The sequence below is a fragment of the Etheostoma spectabile genome, chromosome 4, assembly GCF_008692095.1.
Source record: "Etheostoma spectabile isolate EspeVRDwgs_2016 chromosome 4, UIUC_Espe_1.0, whole genome shotgun sequence".
In the NCBI taxonomy this organism is placed as follows: domain Eukaryota; kingdom Metazoa; phylum Chordata; class Actinopteri; order Perciformes; family Percidae; genus Etheostoma; species Etheostoma spectabile.
The window spans coordinates 15,711,875-15,733,819 of NC_045736.1; the positions used below are offsets into that span (position 1 = coordinate 15,711,875).

A 21,945-nucleotide genomic window follows, 5' to 3' on the forward strand; every position below is an offset into this window, starting at 1 on the left:
AAGACGTGTGTATGTGATTCTGTAGTCTGGTGCTATGTGACCATGTTTGACAAGTGTGTAAAAAAAATAAAAAATAACAGCAAACATATAGAGAAAAAAGTGTAAAATCAGTCAAATTTTAAGTGAAGTTATAACATATATAGGAATACAGCACTGTTGATAAGTTTGAGATCTGAAACAAAATGTTTTCAATTATTTTTTGTTTTGTTTTTATTTGTGTGAGTGTGAATGTTTGTGTGCGTGGAAGATTTAGCTCCTTCTTTTCTGGGCACTGGTCCATGTCGCTCCATTCTTTTGTACAGATGAAGCTGAAAAAAAGAAGAGAGCAAAATTTGTAAAATATTGTGTCTGTGACTCCTTGTAAAATATTTTCAAATTGTTTATTACAGAGAATCAGTTATTAAATAATGTTCATATTTTTCACTTCATTCAGCGTGTGTTTTTTTTTCAGTCGAGACACAGGTGGAGATTCATTTATTTTCAGATTACACTGAAAATAGAAAGTCTTTCAAAAAAAAGTTTTACATCTTGGAAATACACTAACTGTATCAGCTTTCTTAATTAGAAAAGACAATTAACTGACGTTTCTCATATGATTCACACCAGCAGCTAAATTAGCTTAGCACAAAGACTGGAAACAGGAAAAGATAAATAGATAAAACACGTTAATTAGTAAGGTTTTAGAAGTGATGGTAGGTTGATTTTGTTACCTTTGGAGAGAGCCAGGTTAGTTTAGCCATTTCAAGTATTTATGCTAAGCTAGGTTAGCTCTCTGTGAGCCGTAGCTTCATGTTTACCATATAGACATCAATTGTCCTATCTAACTCTCAGCAGAAAAAATGAATAAGCGTATATATCTAAAAATGTCTTACTTTGCCTTCAAAAGTTTAGAAAAGTCTCTATTTCCAGTTTCATTACTAGCTTTTAGTATTCTATTTAAAAAGTCAAAATCAGTTTCATTTCTCATGAATGGTTTATTTGTGTGGCTCCTTTGAGTTGTTTATGTGTGACAGTTTTTGTTGAGAATCTCTCCACTGAAACACAACGAGCAGCTTCACAAGGTATTAAGGAAGTCAGTGAGGGCTCTGTGCCAAGTGTCTGGGTCGTCCAGGTAACAGGGGTGACCCGCTCCTTTCATCACCACCACGCTGTGATTGGCCAGGTTGCTCAGGTTGCTCAGTGACAGTGCCCCAAGCTGGGTGTCCTGATCACCATAAACAATCAGAGATGGGACCTGGAGGAGAGACACAAAAACACACATGAGATCTTTCTGATGAATCATTTCCTGGGTCCTTTCTCCATTAAAAAAAAGAAAGAATCTAAGTTCAAGCCCGTAGCTAAAGGGTTTTTAGATGTCCTCTGTTTTACCTCAAGTTAAAAAAAAAAAAAAGCAAACGAGTCTTATAAAAAGATAAGAGGCAAGCTTTTTATTTGTCGGTGTAACGAATTTATGTGTCAATAAGAATAAAAGTAAGCACACGCTAGTCAGGCAGACCTTAATATTATCTTTCATCAGCTGCGGAAGACGTATTCAGATCTTAAATAACCAATATATAATCATATATAATAATATATAATATTATATAATCCATTACAAGGGAAAAAGCCCTACATCAAAGGGGCACGCCAAAGATTTAGTTTTGCATTTACAAAAAGTTAGGGGACTTGTAAGAGACAGACTAAAAAAAGCACTAGGAGAAGTGTTTGTTGGATGGTCAAACAGTTTGGAAAACTTCCCGCCCACACACCTTTCCGACATCGGACAGGGAGGGGCTGTAACTTTCCCAAACAGCACAATCCAACATTCACACCACTTCAAACCATGTTCTGTAAGTTGTGCGTTGTTGAGAAAAGAGTCGGGGTCCAAATTTTCTCTCTGTCTTCATAATTGACACAACTATTTCTGTTGCTTTTCATGTAAACAACTGATTGTGACACTTTGACTGTGTGTGTATCCTTATCCCCACATCCTACATTTAAACTATTATTATCGCTCTCCTCTCTAGGGCCACCTGCTTTTCATCCCAAACTCGAGTGTGGCCGTTTGTAAAAGATTTTTTTTTTTTTGTTGTGATCAAATTTTTTTAGTTTTTGTATATATTCAAACAAACAATTACAAACAATACACTGAGACAATGGAACGTGTCCCAGAGCAAAAAACGACAAACAGGAAACCTGGGAGGGAGACAAAACAACACATGCAGACACACACAAACAGACACACACAAGACAAGGGACCAAACACATGTGCAGGTTGAGGTCTGGGCTGTAGCCTCTATGTAAGAGACATTAAAACATTTGTCTTCTGATGAAGGTGGTCATCACATTCAAGGGGTCAAGCTCCAGAGATGCTTGAACTCCAATTTACATAATCACAAGTGTATTTTCCCTGATAACCATGAAAAGTATATGCAGAAAAATAACCCATGAGGGCTATTCTATTATGTGTTTTAAAACTGCATTTTAATGAGTGATGCCTTAATATATGAGCAGAGTTAACTTGTATTATGTCGAGATGGAGAAGATTTGAACTACTTATATTTTATAAACATATACACATTTTTCACATAAAATCTCAACCTGTACTGTATCTATTTAGTTATTTTTTTTATCAACATCTCACTTTAATATCATGTCACTGATTTTCTGCTTTGATATTTTCCCCAATTCGCTGAACATCAAGCAGCCATGAAGCTCTCATTTACTCAGACGTGTTCGCTTGTTTTTGGAGGGGAACAACTTTTGGGTAACAAACACGTCTCCTTCATGGATAATGCCCTTTCACTTGGTTTGCCATCCAATAAATTGAATTTTGAAAGCGTTTGGAGCTGGATAAAAGCCAGTGTGTGTGAAAGTCACATGGTATCTTCTCCTCTCATACTTTCATGTAAAAGGGACAGCAGGTTGTGCTGCAAAATGGGGTTGACATTCATGGTTGATCAAGTTATCCTTTAAAGAAGAAATGAAGAGCACATATACTGTAAAAAAAATAAATAATAATAAAATAAGTTTTGCAGGAAAGTGTGGTGGAATTTCGCAAGACAGAATTTTGTGCTAAGATGAGATAAGTGGAAAAGGTAACATAAGGTCACAGGTCAGGGGACAAGAATATCTATTCAGCCATAGTTCAGCACTAAACCTGTCCTGTGTTAAAGTGTGAATGAATGTTTGTCTCTAGAGATTGAGGGAGTCTAGGCAGCTGCATGATAAGGGAATGTTGTGTTCCGGGGCCGTCAGCAAAAAAAACGGCTAGTGGACAACACACACTGGACTTGCAAAACAACAAGATTTATTAAGTGAGCATCTTGTGTTTGTAGCACCAATGTTATGGCACCATCCATATCTTCCAACCCAAACTTGACAGCTTCAGCAGGAGATAAATGCCTCATGGAAATACACAGACCTTCAGAATTGGGATGGCACTACATGACACCACATTGTGGTTTAACTGTTTAATCCTAAATCTGCTTTATCCTGAATCTCCTCGATTGAGATTTCATTAAATGGTTCTGTGCAAGTCATCAAAATCTCCCTAACTTTATTTGTGTATCCAGACTCAAGCTGCTCTTGTGTTTTTCGATAACAGAAAGGAAACTACAAAGAAACATGAAGTATAACATCACACGCAGAATGTACCTTTACACTCCGGTACTGCTCTGCTGTGATTTTGTCGGTGCAGATGGGAGCTACAGGGACGTAGGCTCGTATCAGAGCCTGGTGCTGTAGGAGGAAGGGGAGGGAGTACATCCCACTGAGGGACGGGCTGATCACCACCACCGGGCTCAGGCTCAGCTCCTCACACACCTCCTTCAGGAAATCCGCAGGGGCCGGTTCTCCAATCGCGGCCGGGGCCTCGGCTGACTTGGACCGGCCGAGCCCTGTGGAGAGACAGAGAGAGAGAGAGAGAGAGAGAGAGAGAGAGAGAGAGAGAGAGACGACTAAAGAAGGCGTGAGAGAAGACGACGATGAGGGCAGCAGATTTTAATATTTTAAGTTAAAATTTTGAGTTTTCAAACTGTGAGACGTGGTGGGAGAGACATTAGGCATGAGGTAAAAGGGAACAGGTGCATGCTGGTGTTCTCCAAACAACAACAGGAAGTTGTTTTTGTAGTTTGGCTGCTGATTTGGCCCCCTCACCAACACTGTCAGCAGTTAGTGCTGCACCAGTGACTGGAACACAGCTCATGGAGTCAGTTAAGGAACCCGTTTAGCATCAAAAATAGCCTTCCATATCAGATGACTTTTAGGGCCATCAGACTCACCTGGCAGGTCAATGGCGACCGCACGGCAGCCTGCTTTGGCCAGAGTCTCCAGAGTGCCAATGTTGAGCCAGTTTTCTGATGAGAAACGGATGCCGTGAAGGAGTAAAACTGATATTCTCACTTCCCCTACAGCAGGTTCACTCTGTCTGTAGAACAGTGGCGCTTTGCAGCTCTCCACCTGCACACTCCCCTCTGTCATCTTAACAGCTGACATCCTGAACAGAAAAACTGCAGAAAACAGTCATTTTACATCACATTGTTACTGTAACACACACTATTATTATGATACGGTAAAGTAAAAGTATGCCTACATAAGTATTAGCATGAAAATATACCCAAAATACAAAAAGTAAAAGTAGCCTACTTATTAGGAAACTACTAGAACTGTTGGGTCCTTGTAAATTCGGGAGTGTGGTCTAGACCTACTCTATCTGTAAAGTGTCTCGAGATAACTCTTGTTATGAATTGATACTATAAATAAAATTTAATTGAATTATGCAGAATGACCCGTTTCAAAATTGTGTTTACTTTACCTGTATTATAACTCTGAATGCATTAATGTGTAAGCATCATTTTTTATGTTGTAGCTATAAAAGGTGTTGTTAATTACTTTATATATTGCTGGGTATCTTAATCTATAATATTACGTAGTAATTTATTATGTTGATTATATTTTCTATTAATAATTTGAATCTGCAAAGCAGTTAGCCCCAGCTGTCAGATAAATGTAGCGTAGTAGTTATTTGAAGTAGCACAATATTCAATCACTCAAGTAGAGTAAAAGTACCTCAAAATTGTACTTCAGTAAATGTAGACTTCTTAGTTAGGCTACTTTCCACCAGTGGTTGTACAACATATTAAAAGTGTCTTCATAAGAGTATTTTAAGTGTTGACAAACGTACATTAATAAACACTTGAAAATGTCCTTATAGTATGTTATCTATATGAAATGCGTATAAATGCTTAATAAGGGGACTTAAAGTAAACTTTTACTCTGTAAATGGAAAGTAGCCTACATCCCTCTGAAATGTAGAAGAAGCATAAAGGTAGTACAGTAGGTAACTTTATGACATCCTAATACACTACCATTCATCTAAAGCTTTTGTAGAAACCCATCAGGTGGCTGGGAACATCTACACACACTAGCCAAGTTAGTTTTAATGCAACAACAACAGCCTACGCATTTAAGTACTGGGCTATATTCTTGTCCAGTTCAGTGTTGAAAAAGAAGAGTAAACAGTCGGATCAAAGTCCAGATTAGATCATTTGATTCGTGCTCGCTCTCAGCGCTTCATCTCAAACACGATGAGAAAACAATCTCCCACTTCTTACCTGACACCCTGCAGATTTGAGCGGATGATCAGAGTGTAAAATAAATGAGGGCTGTTTGAGTCTGAACCAGCTACAGTTTCACTTTTTTTCACCCGAAAAACAGGAAGAAAAAAAACTCTCTGGAAATTGTTCTACTGACGTCTAGCGTTTGTAATGAGAAATGCTTTTATTCTGACCAGCAATTTAAAAAACAATTTTGTAGTTTTTCCCACCCACCCAAATAAGTTGGTTTATTCGTTAGGTACATTGTTGTCGGAATGCATATTTGACTATCATGAAAACCTGCATGAACAAAAACTGATCTTCATTAATGATTAATACGCAGTATTGATTGGCTGTGTTTTGGGATTTGGCCTCTGTTTGAGTAAAGGGCTCAGTGTCCGCGTGTCCACAGTGTTGTGTGTTTTCTGCGTGGATTTCCAACACCCTACTGAAGATTTTTGAAGATTGTTTTTCTCAGTGTCAACTGAGAACTATAACCGGATATTTATCCTTCAGAAGGACTTCAGAGCAGAGATCTCAACCTGACTTCAATCCAGTGTTAGAAAACTGTCTTTATCGTCCACAGGCCCCAAACAATGAAAGTGTTGCTGCCCTTCATTCTCCTGACGGTCGGACTGGCCACTGGTAAGAACGTTTTTATGATCGTTGGCTTTAATTACAATTGACTTATAGTTATTTAATTGTCTGTGTTGTTCTGATGAGTTAAACTTTGTTTGGCAACTGTATTTTTGGATTAGATTAAGAGTAAATGCCTGTTTAATAACTGTCTCTGCTGGTTTAAATGGACAAAATACAAAATAAAAAAAATCCCCAAAACACAACCAGTTATTTTAAATTGAATATTTTTGTGACTACTAGGATTATTGTGTCTATTAACACTTCATGAATGTATCCTAGTAATAGTTGCAGTGGTAGTAGTAGTGTTCTGTTTAAAGCCTTTTCTGGTCTCTGGTCTTACAAACCAGTAGAGTCCTGCTCCAAAGGTTATATGTGTGCAGGCTGTGCCCACACGTTGCAGTTGGTTGGTACCAGTGAGCAGCTGCACTCCAGTTCAAGCCTGGACCTAACAGATGGAATTACAGTCCTGCCAGTCAGCTGAGTTTTATTCTTCTGTTCTGCATAAACAGGCTACCGCAGTCCACTGAATGACTTCCAGCGCTCAGAGGGAAGAGAACTGGTTCCCACCTCCTGGAACTCAGCTCGAGTGTTGATGTTACCAGGCCTGAACCTGGAGGACTGTGCCACACGCTGCTCACAGTCTCTGGACTGCAGGTATCCAACCTTTACTCTGATGCAGCAGGTCGTTAGCATCTCAACGCAACCTTTTTCTTCCAGCCAGGCCAGTAGTATAGGGTGATGGCTTACAGCAGGAGTCTTCAATGTTTTTTAACCCTTGTGTTGTCAAAATTGAAAAATCAACACTTTTGTTGACGCTTATTATCAATGTTTTTAACTTTTTCTTATGCTTTTGTCTCTTTTTTTAACACTTTTGATGCTTTTTTTTTCAATTTTTGTCACTTTAACATTTTCAACGGCACTTAAGACTAACTTAGTAACTTTAGTTTTACAGTTTTTGCAATTTTGGGAATTTATGGTCAATAAACCTCATTTATAGGAAATTATACCTAATGTTTGAGTTAGAAAAGCAGAAATTAGGAATTATTTAGACTTAAAAAGCTAAAAAAGAATGGATGTTGATGGATAATCATAGACTGGAATATGTTAACTTTTACTCAATAATATTTCAAAACCACTTCAATTGTTTCTCCAAATGCTATCAAATTGAATAAGACGCCCCAAAATTAATGAAAGTAGAGATTTGAACTTGCCAAAGAGCGTTGTGTGGAATCAATCACGTTATTATGGGTGATTAAAAAGAACATTGATATAGGAAAAAGGGTCAATTTGACCCAAGGACAACATGAGGGTTAAGCCAAGGACTCCTTAAGAGGAAGAGATACGGATCAGGCACCCCCTACTACATATTGTTTACAATATGTTGCACATAAAACTGGACATACAATGGACCTTTTTTGCAACAGACATTTTGACTTGTCGTAGTAGGAAAGCCACAGCTGAAATTGATAACCCTAACGATGGCTCAATTCCATAAGGTGTTCCAGTAAGCTATTTCAGTGAGTCAGCACGCACAAAATACCAGGGCCTCTGCTAAGTGGAATGCAGCCATCATTAATGGTTTTGAATACACCTGTGCTTTTCCCGCTATGACATGTCAACATGTCTGCCGTGAAAAAAGTCTAAAACATGTAGGGCAGCCTAAAGCCTTTAGAATACTAAGCTATTAAAATAATAATTGTTGGCATGATTTTATATATCATGTTTTAATGTTAAACATTCATATGGCACAGTAAATCATTTGGGACGAACTGTATCAGTAGATGGCTAGCTTAGTGATTACCTTACCTATATGCCAGTAAGCCTATCATTATATTTACTAATTATATGTTGGATTCATGTTAAGACATTTTAAATAATAAAACAACTTGTTTTCTGCAATAACACCATCTGAGGACCCCTAGGGGTCTTGCACCCCCTGTTGAAGATCTCTGGCTTACAGTAAAGTGCATTTTAGGACACGTCTGGTGAAATTCTATATTTATATTATTCAGTCAGTGAGTTACTTGGAAAGACCAAAACAAACAAGGAATGTAAAAAGGTTATTATCATTAACGATAAATGGTTTATTTTGAGTCAATCCCACATACACTGTCTTGCTGCTGTAAATACTCACTGAAGCACCAAACGTGCACTATTTCATCCTCTTTTAATAACATTTGCCTTTGCTCACTGCTGTTGTTCAGCTGTTTTGCAGGGTGACTTTCCCCATTGTGGTATTAATGAAAGATTTTGAATCTTGAATTGTTAGGAAACATTGAGCATTTTTTTTAGGTGTTTGGTGTTTTTTCCCCCCAGCGTCTCCTTTCAGGCAGCGCGGCAATGGTTATGTTCAGGGTTAAGGTTAGGTTTAGCAGCCTGGAAGCGACGTTGGAAGCAAAAAACACCATCTAGCTTTTTTTTTTTAAAGAGAAACTTTGGATTTGTGACCTTTTTAAAGAAAAAAAGGTCTTCCGTAGGAGCCAGTGGATTTGGGCTAAGTGGTTAGAGAAGTCTAAAAGTATTGAGATAGACGGTTTTGGTCTTTTTGTGACATTTGTTGACAATAAGAAAAATATAAGATAATGCAGCCTTTATCTCATAAGGGCTGTGGGTTTATTTAAACAAGTTATCAATGTACAGCTCAATGTCAGTTATAAATAAATGGTTGTAAGGCTTTCCTCCAGAAGGAATAGTCAAGGGAAAGAGTCCTTACTGAATATTTAAAGGGTATCAATATATGAATTTAAAGAATAATTTTGGTCTATTACATCCTAGGATAGTTTTGACCATTGACCATATCTATTGGTAATGAAAACGTTGATCAGACAGTCAGAAAGACAAACCTGATGTGCCATCATGTATCAAGATCAGAGCAATTGATGTTATTATTGCTGACAAAAATGATGGCCAACACTGTTAAAATTAGATTAAGTTAACCAAATTTGGTAACCCCAGAGATCTTGTTATGTCTGCAGTCTACATGTGCTTTTAATGATCTTAAAAGCACAGCGATCAATTTCTTAACAAAGTGATTTTTGATAAAAAAAACCTTTCATCAGTATACCTTATTGTACGTTTGTATCCATCAATGTACAAAGCTTTGACCTGAAAGTATCCCTAAACACTAGAGCATTCAACTACGAGACCCGTCCAACTGTCTCCTGTAAACATCTGCCCTGGGTGGGTGACGGGAGCAATGCTGAGGTGAAGAGGAACGTCAACGGTGACCTTTATGAGAAGAAGGGTAAGACTCATTGTGTGATGTTACAGAGATCAATGTGATGGATACATTCTGGTGTTGTTTGAATGGTTTGTTTGTATTATGAAGTCTATGTCAGAAAGTGCATCGTGGGTAAAGGAGAAGACTACCGAGGGAAAGTCTTCACCACAAGAAGCGGACTCAACTGCCAACAGTGGTGGTCCAAGTTTCCTCACGATCACAGGTGAGACGGATTCATCAATTTAGGGGCTTTAGTTTTTAATAGAGTAATCAGGCACATTGGATTTAAAGTAACAGAACAATTATGAGGTAAAACAGATGATATTCAGGCAATTGAAGGTGCTAACATCCATACAGCGTGAACAGTGAAGGACTCCAAGCCAACAAGCCAAAACAACACATGTTTTATGGCAAAACATTTCAATCTTTTCAACCTGACCTCAATCCAACTGTTGGCGTTCACTAGATTAAATAGGACTGAAAGACACAAAAAAAGCTGGAAGCAAAGATGGCTGGAATACAGGCCTGGCAGAGAAGAAACTCACTGTCTGTTGATGTTAATGAGTTGTAGACCATATTTACAGCTCCTCGAATCAATATTTTTATATGAACAGCTGATTTAAATAACAGCTTGTGATGTGAAAGTGGTCACTCATATGAACTCCACAGTACCCCTTAGCTGTATGGAGTTTTTCAGCCTCCTTTACTGCATTGTTTTGGTTTTATGATTCATATACCTGACTCATCGACCTTGTTTCCAACACCAATTGGCAGCTGTTTTTCAGTAAATGTCAGTAGTGTGTGGCTTTTTTTAGCTTGTGGTGGAATTCTTCCGCTGCCAAGTGGCTAAAAGAAATTAAATTGAAAAGTTACAGCTTTAAGTTCATATTAACTTGTTTACTACTACTACTTACTTTCTGTCCTCTAAAACTGGGGGACTGTGTTTAAAATTGCCAATGCCGATGTACCCTTAAATTAAAGCTGCACTTTAACATGATACATACCCAATCCAGTGTACAGAGCTCATAAAAGAAATGAATGTGACAATGACCTAAAACATCTTGACTGCACTGCATAATGACTGAAACAGCCCATCACTCACTGTGAAACTCTTTGTTCGTCTCAGGTGGACTCCCACAGCTACCAACGGTCTGGAGTTGAACTACTGCAGGAATCCAGATGGGGATAGAATCGGTCCGTGGTGCTACACCACCGACCCTGAGCGCCGTTATGAAAGCTGCAACATCCCCCAGTGCAAAGATGGTATATCCCATACATGTCCATACATCACCATGCCTTACAGAACGGCATGTGTTGGGACATGCTTTATTTATTGTTTCTGAAATATCTCAAGATTTTCTAGAACGTTTTTTGGAACAAACTGCATAAGTTGGAACTAATCATCAGGCAAATGGCTCTAAACAATTTTCTGAGAGAGTACACGTAGTGATTACTCGCTCTTTACTTTAAATTTTTCAAGGAAAGATTTGGGAAAATAAATTTGTACTTCCATAGTTGTGTACAGTTTAAATGGCAGTTGAATTTCCTTAAAGAACTCCAAGAACACCATTTGCCCCGTAATTAGTAGTTAATATCCAGGAGCCTTCCTAAGAATTTACAATCATATCAGCATCAGGAATTACTTGGACATTATGGGACGGTTGTGACCTGTAAAATAAAATGTTTCTGTGTAGGTGATGTTTTTTTCCACCATCACACTTCCGGCTGTGCAGCTGTGTTTGTGGTTTTGTTGCAGAGGTATGCATAACATGCAATGGAGAGGACTACAGGGGGCAGGTTGACCACACTGTGAGTGGAAAAGAGTGTCAGAGATGGGACCAGCAGTATCCTCACCAACACATCTACCAGCCTGAGAAGTACCTGAATATTCACCACTACACATTTTCATGTTGTGTGCCTTTAATTAATTAATCAATCATGTAAACTGGTGTGTTTCAAACTGATTAAGTCTTGTGTTTGCCATTGTGGACACAACAAATATTTATTAATTCTTGTAGGTATCCTGATAAGAGTTTAGATGACAACTACTGCCGTAATCCCGACGCCTCTCCGGTGCCCTGGTGTTACACCACAGACACTGAGGTGGAGAGGGAGAACTGTGAGATCAGCAAGTGCAGTAAGTTGATGCTTTTTAGTAGTAACACAATTAGAAATAGTCCCAATAAGACTGAAGATGGAGGATTAGTTAGTTAGATTGAAAGATTCCTTTTTTCTTTATTTGTTTTTTTAATCAAATATGCCCATCTTCTGAAGATTTGTTGCTTTTCTTCATCTTACTTGATAGTGAACTGAATATGTCTGGGTTTTTAAATAGAAGTTGGACAAAACACAAAATTTGCATCTTAATCCCAGGGGAATTATATCCATTTTACACTATTTTCGTAATGATTACTTGAGAAAGTAGTTGGAAGATGAATAGATGATGAAATAATCATTAGCTGCAGCCTTAAATAAAACTGTTTTGTATCCGTGCTTTCATAAGACCTTTTAGCTTGTTTCTGCTTTTTTGATTTTGCCATTAGTTCCTTCTGGCACAATCAAGGAGACATGAGCTACATTGAGTTGATTCCTGCGGCGTTAGGAGACACAGTGGAATTAGAGAGTCTCATTAAGTTGCTGTAATTAAATTTAGAAAAATCACCTTTTTGGTGCAAATTACTTCCTTAAGTGTGAGACATTTCACAATTGCCTCAATGATTTTCTTTGATTTAAAAGTAAAGGCACCTAAAGTTTGCAATTGTTTGTCAGGGAGTCTCACAGGGTTTCAGGTTAATTAAAGGTTAATTACAATTAGAACGTTATTATGTTATTTGTCTTTATACGGCTTGTTTATACTTTCACTTGGTTTCTGTGAGGTTTTTCTGTGGTAGCTTTAATTAGGATTAGTGGGAGTGGTAGTAGTACTACTATTTTACAGGTGTTTTATGCTTTTTCAATGTGGTTTGTTTAATATAGAATTATACATAAAAAATGAATACTTTTTAGGCTTTTTTTCCCATCTGATACTGACTCTTGTGTCAAATATAATAAATGGCACACTTTTAGCTTCAGTAGTTAATTAAATAAATAAAGCCAAACAGGGTATCAGTGTTTTCTCCAGAATTTCAACACCAACTGTGCAAGAGGACACTGGCAACGTTGGCATTTCTGCTGAGGACAGAGATCACTGGGGCTGACAAGCTATAAGATAGCACCATCTTGTGGGTGCAGGCAGTGTTGAGTCAAAACTCTAAACTGATCTGGGGCGAATTCTAGCTCACCCCTTAAGAGTGGCGCCCCATGTGGACTGAGTCCTTTGCAGCGACCCGGGTTGAGTCCGATCTGCGGCCCTTTTGCTGCTTGTCATCCCCCATCTCTCTCCCACCATTCCTGTCTATCCACTGTCACTATGACATAAAGGGAGAAGGCTCCCCAAAAATAATCCCAAAAAAGTCAATTCTCAACTTCATTATTAACAAAAAGATAGAAAACAAACAATCACATAGTTTTATTTTTATTTTGGTGTTTTTATAAGAAGAGAAAGAAGTTTGCCTCTTTTATCCAGTGTATTTATTTAGTTTTTGTATCTGCAACCGACAATTTCGGTAGATGCCACTTAAAATCTGACAATTCAATCCTGGTTTTAAAAATAAATCAAACACCCGACTTAATCTTCTAAATGTCACGTAAAAAAGGAGATACGTTTTTTTGTAAATATATTTTATTGATTTTCGACGATTTTCTCATACAAGATTTTAAAAATTACAAAACCTTTATATTTGACTTTAATTTACCTACTCATTCTCCAGCCACCAAGAAGCCCTATTCATCACATATGTTGATAACTTTAAAGGCTTTATTTGGTTTGATGTTATAACAAAGAGTGCACAGATCGGGTCTGGGTCAAACTGGGGTTCAGACATCTCATTAAAAGCTTTAGCAGTACTTATTCAGAGGTGAAGAGATTCGGACACAGCCAGAACATGTGCATTAAGTCTGCTGGCTGACCTCTATACATTAAGGGCATAACGGCTCATTTTTTGGATGAATATATGCCAATCTAGCAATATTAAAATGAATTGTGGATCACTTTCAGATCCTTTAAGCCATGTTTAGCAGACATGGGCATTAGGCCTTAGACAGAGTCCCATTGGTTGTCTGTTAAAATTACTCCAAAAGGCCCAGGCCAGTTTTAAATTTTGTTTGGAGTTTTTAGTAAATTGATGTTAATGTTCATATTAATGAGCTCATCTGAATTACATTTAAGGATATGGTTTGACATGTGACTTTCTTTGCATGCAATTGGTTTGTGTTCTAACCAGTGGATTAACTTTTGAATGTAGAATGCCCCATAATGAAAAAGGAAAATAGACAAAGCCAGACCTTCTGTGCACTTTCTTTGGAGATCTGATCCAAATAGATTTATCCCCCATCATTAAAAGGATAATACTTCAAGACAAGTGTAAATTAACTAACCTCACCCCGTTGTGGTCCACCTGTAACACCGATTTATTTCTTCTTCATCTTGCTCTTATCCTCCAGCTGAGGTGCGTGTCGAGAAGCGCCAGCGCTCCAGCCAACAACAGACCAACTGTTTCCGTGGCCGCGGAGAGGATTACCGCGGTAAAGTCAACGAGACAACATCAGGTATCCCTTGTCAGCGGTGGGATGCCCAACACCCTCATGAGCATCCCTTCTACCCAAACACATACGAGTGCAAGTAAGTACATATACAACATATAGCATAATGCAAGAGAGAAGAGTGAGTGAGACGTTGAGTGTGTTTGAAAGTACTTTGGGGTTATTTTTTGCACTCATGGTGCTCATTAGTTTGAAAGTGCTCTATTTGCTTCAAACATGAAAATTAATATCAAGATGTCACTGCAGTGAAATTTCTTGCAATCTTATATCTGTGCAGACAGTTGACAGTAGATGATAAATGGTCAGCAACTCCAGAGATGGAAGCGAGTTGCAATCTCAGTGGCAAAATGGATGTGAAATGAATATTAAGCATATTTGTAATATTGGTATGGTAATCAATCATTCATCATGCCTAAATCGATTACAGGCATTTGAATCATCCACTGATAGTAGAAGTTACAAGTGCTGGATGTTATTAGTATGTTATTTTGGTAAAATCTTGTATCTCTGAAATTAAACATTAAATAGGCTAAGTAGGTACAGTACAGTAAGTTTGTGTAACAGGTGACTTAATGCATAGTGATGACAGTGGACATTATTATTGTAATGCCTGTACATTTTTAAATAGAAAAACATGTATGTGTGGCCTTAGTGCAATGAAGAATTAAATGTGCATTTAATAATGGTGTTTTCTTTTTGGTTTTGTTTTTAAACAAGGACCAGCCTGCTTAAAGATTGTACAAAATATTTTTGATAATACTAAAAGAACCCTTTTAAGAGCAAGACATTTTAAATCAGTACAATGGTTAATTGTTGCTAACAGGGGTCTGTATCTTGCAAAAAGTGATCCTAAATGCCTAATGGTCAGGTACCTGACTATTAACAGACGTTGTTGATGATGACTATATACCAGCAAAGGTATAAAACTTGAAGTCAGTCAAAATTCAAAGGTACTGTATGGTAGTTTTTTAACTAAATCTAAAATTTGGAACAAGTTACCAGAATAGGTAAGCTGTTGTCTCAAGCCAGGCCCAACATGGAAAGGAGTTACTTGATCTTTTAGTGTTTTTATACTGTGTCACGCTTTAATTTTATGAATTTTGTTTCAAATGCTGTTCATGGGTTGTTTTATTTTGTTCATTATGCATGTTTGTTTTTGAAGTGAATTGGTGTTGTGTGTATAATTGGTTTTATGCCACAATATAACCACGTTCAGGGGTTTGGAGGAGAACTACTGTCGTAACCCAGATGGGTCCGAGGCTCCCTGGTGCTTCACATCGGTGCCAGAGATGAGGACTGCTCTTTGCTTACAGATCAAACGCTGTGCGGACGACATAGAGGCTGAAGGTGTGAATTCTTGATTCAGATTTGAGCAAAATGATCAATTCAGTTTTGGTCTACTGTCAACTGTAATGGATAAAGATAATGTTGTAAAGGCCCTAAGACATGATGACATGCAGGGCTGCAACCATGATTATAGAAACACTGAGGTCATGAATTTTGTTCCAATGCAACCCGTAATAACTCCTGATCAGGGGTGTTGGACTAGGGGTGGAAACGAGACCGAGTATCTAGGGCCCTAATGTGTGGAGGGGTCTAAAAGCTGCTAAAATGTGGCCAGAATGTTGTGCTACGCCCCTGCCCCTGATAATAGTCTCTACAACATCTCTGTTTCTTTTTTTACAAAGTTTATTTATTCAGTGAACTGTACATGTATGTGATTAAGGAAACACATTAAAGCCCCTCTTCGTAACTTACAAATTAAGTTTTTGTCAGCAATACAATGCACCTTTGGTCAATTCAATACACTAAATGGTTTTGCTGCTACAGCATTAGTTGATCTGGTATGTCGGATGGCTAATATTTGCTAATTTTAACTGATTTATTCTTGTGCAACCAATACTCTATGATTTGCATTTACCATTATCACGTTGTTGCCAAAAGTTACATGGTCCCACTTTGAAATGTAAATACATTTTTGCAGAATGCAATTTTGATAAGGAAAGACAGAATCCTTTATTTTATTTATGTATTTATTTATTTGTTTGGCCTTAGAGTAGTAATGTATTAAGTCAAAAAAATACAACTGTATATAATCAGTGACATAGTGCCCACCATGTCTAAGTTGTTTAAGTGAGGAATGTAAAATCACCAATTTCCCCCTAAAATAGTTATTGTGTGCTACGGTAGCTATGGCCCAGCACGAGAACAGACAGTTTCACTGTTGTATCCAAATGTTACAACTTGTTTTAACACTTTCACTGTTATGATGTTTTAAGGTAACTGTCATAATAACTATTTGTATTTTATCTTCAGATTGCTACCAAGAAAATGGAAAGAACTACAGAGGCATGGTCCGCAAAACTCGTAAGGGGATCACCTGCCAGAAATGGAACGTCAACACACCTCACCAGACCAAGTACGATGATCATTTAAGTGTTACAAAGACCAATGATTTCATTATCCAAAAGAATCATTTCTGGACATGCTTGTGGCCTTTATATTGAAGCTGTATCCAAAATCTCAAAAAATCCCAAATCTTGTTAAAGATTACACTGCAAATTATTTGGTTCTTACCAAGATAAAAAAAACTAAATTTAAAAGTGTTAGATAATTTATCTTGTTTAAAGAGTGAATTTCTTATTTTAAATGTTCAACTTTACACTATAATCTAAAATCAAGCAAGCTTGTCAAGTGAAATTATCTTGCTGCATGTATGTATGCAGACAAAAAAGACAATATTTTCCCACAATGCAATGCATGGAAATAAAGGAGCTTCTCACAGATGGAACATTTTAAACTAATTGTTGATGGTGGTGAAACAGCTCCAAGAACACTCAACAAAACAAAAATAACGGTTACATTTAGTGCACAAATCAAATCAGCTATAGGTAATAAGGTAAATATGTTAATTTCTTTCTACAAAAATACTTCTATAAAAATAAGTATATATTACATAATGTATACAGTTAGTATGTAGTAGTACTTATCACTATGATTTTCCAGGAGAAACCCAAGGACGCATCCTGAGGCCAATCTGACAGAGAACTACTGTCGTAACCCAGATGGGGACCAGCACGGACCCTGGTGCTACACCACCGACCCCAAAACTGAGTTTGACTACTGTGCAATCAAACACTGTGGTACATAGACATTAGACTTTATTTTCCCAAGGGGAAATTCTTTTCAAAAATACTGTACACATCAAATAACAGTACACACAGACAAAGTAACAACATACAATGACACACAACAGTACACACTCAGGCCAATTCAGTGAGGCGGCTCGGCAATAACTATTCTGTTGGTTATGTGTGAGAGTGTGTGAATTTGGTAATTCATCCGGTGTATCTGATTTCTGACTCTAACAATTCATCTGTTTCTTTTTGTTTTCAAACAGCTGGAGAGAAAGTGTCAATGACTGAACCAGTAGGTTAGTTTCTGAATGAATATAGAGCAACATTTTGAATTTGACGAGGTTTCTCATATTTTTTTTTCACAATAATGTGACACCTTTTTGTGAACGCAGAGAAAGTGGAGTTCAGTGAGTGCGGGAAGAGAGAGGACCGCATCCCGAATCCGAGATTGCGTATCGTGAATGGGATTCCTGGGAACTCGCCGTGGACAGTAAGCCTCAGAGACAGGTGAGACTGAGAGCGGACGCTGTTGGAGCTGGCTATGAACAGCTGGAAAATACACTCTGCTGTGCTGAGTGTAACCTCTGACCTCTTGTGTGCAGGAGAGGCAACCATTTCTGTGGAGGATCCCTGGTTAACTCCAGATGGGTGATCAGCACAAAGCAGTGTTTCTCCTCCTGGTAAAGTTTTTTTTTTTTTAAGTTTTAGTAGAATTGTCATTGTGAACATATTAGCATTTAAATCAAAGCACTGCTTTATCTAAGTACTGCCTCACAGAGCTGTTAGCATGGCCGCAGACTCTTAGTCTTTTAAGGAAGAGCGGTATTAAATTGCTTGGCTTAGGGATATATCAAGATTACACATGAACCAAAAAGAGTTGTACTTTTCTTATCTGCATTTGTGCACAGCTACGTTGATCTGCCTGGGTACTCGGCCAAGATGGGAACACTGTTTCGTGATCCACAAGAAGAAGAGCCTGGTGTGCAAACCATCCCTCTGACCAAGATTGTCTGCGGACCCTCAGAGTCTCAGCTGGTCATGCTACAACTGGAATAGTGTGTACTGTCAAGTGCCCACAGCAGGGGCGCACACACACACACACACACACACACACACATACATTCCAATAATTTCCCTCTGCCTATCTCTTCTTTCTGTAGCCCAGCCCAGTTTAATGAGCGTATCTCTCAAATCTGCCTCCCTCCTGAGCGCTACATTGTAGCTGAGGGGACGACTTGTGAGATCGCAGGATGGGGTGAGACGAAAGGCAAGTATAATCCTTTGCAAATGATAAGTTGACACTGAATTGACTACCTGCTGCGCTTCATTCCACTACTATATGCTTTGATTGCAGTAATTGATAATAGATGACTTCCTTAGAACAAGCATCTTGTTTCTGCTCTTGAAGTAGTGTTGCATCTAAATGAGAGAGCTATTCAGACTGTTGAGCAACAGATGGCGTTGCTATTTCCAGAACCATTCAACATCTCTCCACCTTCCTTTTTTCTTTTCTACATCTCTCTAAACACACTAGCCACTAACTTATTCCTTCTTCTCGTTATTTTTGAAGGGACTGGAGATGAGACTGTCCTCAACGTGGCCCACATACCAGTTCTTAGTAACAAGGAATGCAACAAATACTTCAGAGGTCGTGTTCGTGAGAATGAGATGTGCACAAGCTCTTTCCAGGGCGGGGTGGGCGCCTGTGAGGTAGGTGTCCATGTAATTTTCACAGTATTAAAGTGTTATTGTCCAAGTTGAGTAGAATGTGTTTTCACTCTGGAGCTGCAGGAGAGTTTCTTCATTCACTATTTTCTTTTGTTAGATTTTCTTTGTATTTTTATTGTTGCGTTTTGCCTTTATTAGATTGTTTTCAGTAGAGATGCGCTGTGGTTAATATAGTATACAGCGAGGTCCCCATAACAAAACTGGCAATTGTCTTGGACATTTACTGTAGAGCGCAGTGGCATTAAATATAGTTTGACATTTTGGTAAATACACTCATTTTCATGTTTAGAATTAGATGAAAAGAGTTATACCACTCTCATGCTTGTATGCTAAATCTGAAGCTAGAACCTGTAGCCAGTTAGCTTTCCTTAGCACTGCTAGTCTGGCTCCGTACAAAAAACAAAATCCTCCCACCAGCACCTCTTAAGCTCAGCTCCTTTGTGTAATTCATACAAAAACTGAACTGTAAAAACAATTTGTGATTTTAAAGGGGGCTGTGTGCCTGTGAACCTTTGAGATTTAAGTGCATTTTCTTTTTACCTTAGTTTTTATGCTAAGCTAAGCTAACTGGATGTAACTTTAATGCTATCAGCCTTTTTATATGATTCTCTGTAATAAAGCAAATAAGTGGATTCCCCAAAATGTCAAACAACTCCTTTTAAGGAGCAAAAATAACACCATTAAGCATTGAGAATTAACTCTTCGAATACTGATGGAGAAGAAAATCTTTTGATGATGAAAATCACTTGAAGCAAAGAGCATACAGCTATTTATGTTCCTATAAATCAAGCACATTTACTATTTGGATAATGGAGGTGGAGTGGACAAGATGTGACTGCAAGATGTTTCCAACCTCGGCAGTGACAGTCAGTCATAACAGAGACAAATAATGACTCCAGAGTGTTGTTCCTGTGCGTCTGCAGAGAGACTACGGCGGCCCTCTGGCGTGTCAGAACAGGGATTGCTGGGTACTCGAGGGTGTGATTATCCCCATGAGGCGCTGCGGACACCCGGGGCAGCCCAACATCTTCATCCGTGTCTCCGTCTACGTGGACTGGATTAAAAAGGTCATGGAGATGGCTTAGAGACAGAGACTGCCGTCCAACAGGGACTGATCAAATCCACTGTCAAAGACCTCAAGACCATTTATTCACTTACCATACACGTTTACTTCTTCTCATATATCTTTTACATCAAAACATTTTAAACAATATGGTAAAATGTATAATCAGAAGTTACTGTATCATAAAGAAGAACCATTTAGACACATACATGGAGAAAATGCAAAGACAGCACAGTAATTTGTTACAGTATATCTGAAATTAATTTTTATGTGCATTTATATTTAGTGAATCCTTTCAGCCAGAGTAACTAACTTGAGGTGCACCAGTGGGGGCATTTAAACAATAAGAAGAAAACATTTACATTCCCAAAACATAATCATGTACACTGAGATGCAAAACAGAGAAGATTTATCATAAAAATATAGTAAGTATTATAAAAAGTAAGTAAAATTCTACAAATACACCTATGTTGTACACTTTCTCCCCAGAGTCCCCCTCTTTATCCAGTCATAAGAAATAACCTATATAAACATTTAAACTAGAATGTAGTGGTAAGTAGATATAAAGACATTTGTAAGTGGTAAATAGTAACAAGCAGTATTTGTCAACAATTTTAACCCCTCCTTCTTCTTTATGTTTGAAGACATATTTTACAGTATTACAACTGTGTTTTTACTATATATTCATTCATCATATAGAGCAGACTTTGCTCATGGGGACCACAGGAGGAGTCAAAGTTTTTCGCAAATACATTACTGTAATAAACACTGCTTAGACTCACACTTGCACAGCTACTTTATAATGAATTATCAACCATTTATTAAATGTGTATATACTGCTTATAAATGCTACATGTGGGGACTTCAAGTAAAGTGTTGTCAATCTTTGTTATTTATTCACGCAAAAAGGATGCAGGGGCTATGAGTGAGTAACTCCCAATAAGGTGTGTGTGTGTGTGTGTGTGTGTGAGTGTGTGTGTGAGTTTGTGTGCGTGTGTGTGTGCGTGTGTGTGTGTGTGTTAAGTCTCTAACATCCCCTGGAAATGCACCCTTTACCACAAAACTGTACTCCTCTCCCCTCCTCTCCCTGGCATTGAATGGAGCTCTGAAATACCTTCTTTGCCCCCAGCCTCTAAAGAAATCCCTCCTCTTCTCTGTCTTTTGATGCCTGCCCCCACCTCTAAAGACATGCCTTTGTGCCTTATGCAGAACTGTATGCGCGGCACATTCTTTCTATTTCTATAGGAGGATTTTTGTAACCCGGTCCTGATGAGCCCACGGAATTCAGCTTAAATAAACCTCAAGATCAGAGTCTGACTGAATCTCAGACACACCAGCCTGCAGAGGGCCACTGAACTCACACATAGAACACACACACACACACACACACACACACACACACACACACACACACACACACACACACACACACACAATTTCTCTTATGCAAACCCTCCCCCCTTTCTCTCTGTCTTATTCCCCATTCTGTCTATCTGTTTTCTGTTGCTTGTACATTTTCAGACCAAAATTTTTTTTCAGAAAATACTGACATTTTTTTCTTTTGCAGAACTAATAGGACTGAAGTGTAAAAGATGTTCCCTTTAGCTAATGATGGCAATTATCCTCCTGCTGCACACAGCGTTTGGAAATGGCAGGTTGACAGTTATGATTTCAATGTCATTCTGCTCACTTTCATTTAGTAATATTTATAGTGGATGACTAATCTAATTCATATGACTATGGGTTTTCACCAACTGTTAAAGCTTAAAGCTTCTGGGAAACCCAAATAAATTTGTAATAAATGCTGCCACAGAAATATGCAAATAGTTTCTTTGTAATAATGTTTTATGCCTCTTATGGTAATGGCTTGTGTGTAGGCTGAATGAGAGAAAACAATTTGTTATCTTTGAATTCAACATTTGATCGTGATTTTTATCGCAA

The 21,945-nt window shown here is 38.1% G+C and overlaps 2 protein-coding genes and 1 long non-coding RNA gene across 5 annotated transcripts in view; 2 read left to right on the forward strand and 1 right to left on the reverse strand.

Moving 5' to 3' along the window:
• Window positions 1-211: 211 nt before the first annotated feature.
• abhd14b (abhydrolase domain containing 14B) lies at window positions 212-5,703 on the reverse strand. Its single transcript, XM_032514829.1, has 4 exons — window positions 5,595-5,703; window positions 4,263-4,490; window positions 3,637-3,878; window positions 212-1,234 (listed from the first exon to the last, which is right to left on the reverse strand). The coding sequence occupies exons 2-4, from the start codon at window positions 4,474-4,476 to the stop codon at window positions 1,055-1,057; spliced, it is 636 nt and encodes a 211-aa protein (XP_032370720.1). The 5' UTR covers window positions 4,477-4,490; window positions 5,595-5,703; the 3' UTR covers window positions 212-1,054.
• LOC116688662 (uncharacterized) lies at window positions 4,143-20,924 on the forward strand. Its single transcript, XR_004331828.1, has 3 exons — window positions 4,143-4,155; window positions 5,665-5,669; window positions 20,177-20,924. It is a non-coding gene; the product is annotated as an uncharacterized LOC116688662 (long non-coding RNA).
• Window positions 5,954-21,945, forward strand: part of mst1 (macrophage stimulating 1) — a 29,378-nt gene continuing 13,386 nt past the window's right edge. For 2 of the 3 annotated variants that reach the window (XR_004331826.1, XR_004331825.1), the window contains exons 1-18: window positions 5,954-6,221; window positions 6,725-6,869; window positions 9,344-9,459; window positions 9,544-9,658; window positions 10,562-10,698; window positions 11,192-11,312; window positions 11,454-11,572; window positions 13,978-14,155; window positions 15,293-15,423; window positions 16,393-16,495; window positions 17,083-17,219; window positions 17,477-17,509; window positions 17,606-17,720; window positions 17,816-17,893; window positions 18,122-18,268; window positions 18,374-18,480; window positions 18,784-18,923; window positions 19,865-20,181. Coding sequence is in view for 1 of the 3 variants with exons in the window: in XM_032514828.1 (XP_032370719.1) it covers window positions 6,173-6,221; window positions 6,725-6,869; window positions 9,344-9,459; window positions 9,544-9,658; window positions 10,562-10,698; window positions 11,192-11,312; window positions 11,454-11,572; window positions 13,978-14,155; window positions 15,293-15,423; window positions 16,393-16,495; window positions 17,083-17,219; window positions 17,477-17,509; window positions 17,606-17,720; window positions 17,816-17,893; window positions 18,122-18,268; window positions 18,374-18,480; window positions 18,784-18,923; window positions 19,865-20,026 (2,133 nt within the window). In the remaining 2 variants the exon portion in view is untranslated. Of the gene's footprint in view, window positions 6,222-6,724; window positions 6,870-9,343; window positions 9,460-9,543; window positions 9,659-10,561; window positions 10,699-11,191; window positions 11,313-11,453; window positions 11,573-13,977; window positions 14,156-15,292; window positions 15,424-16,392; window positions 16,496-17,082; window positions 17,220-17,476; window positions 17,510-17,605; window positions 17,721-17,815; window positions 17,894-18,121; window positions 18,269-18,373; window positions 18,481-18,783; window positions 18,924-19,864; window positions 20,925-21,945 lie in introns of those variants that run through there. The other variant, XM_032514828.1, reaches the window with a different exon arrangement.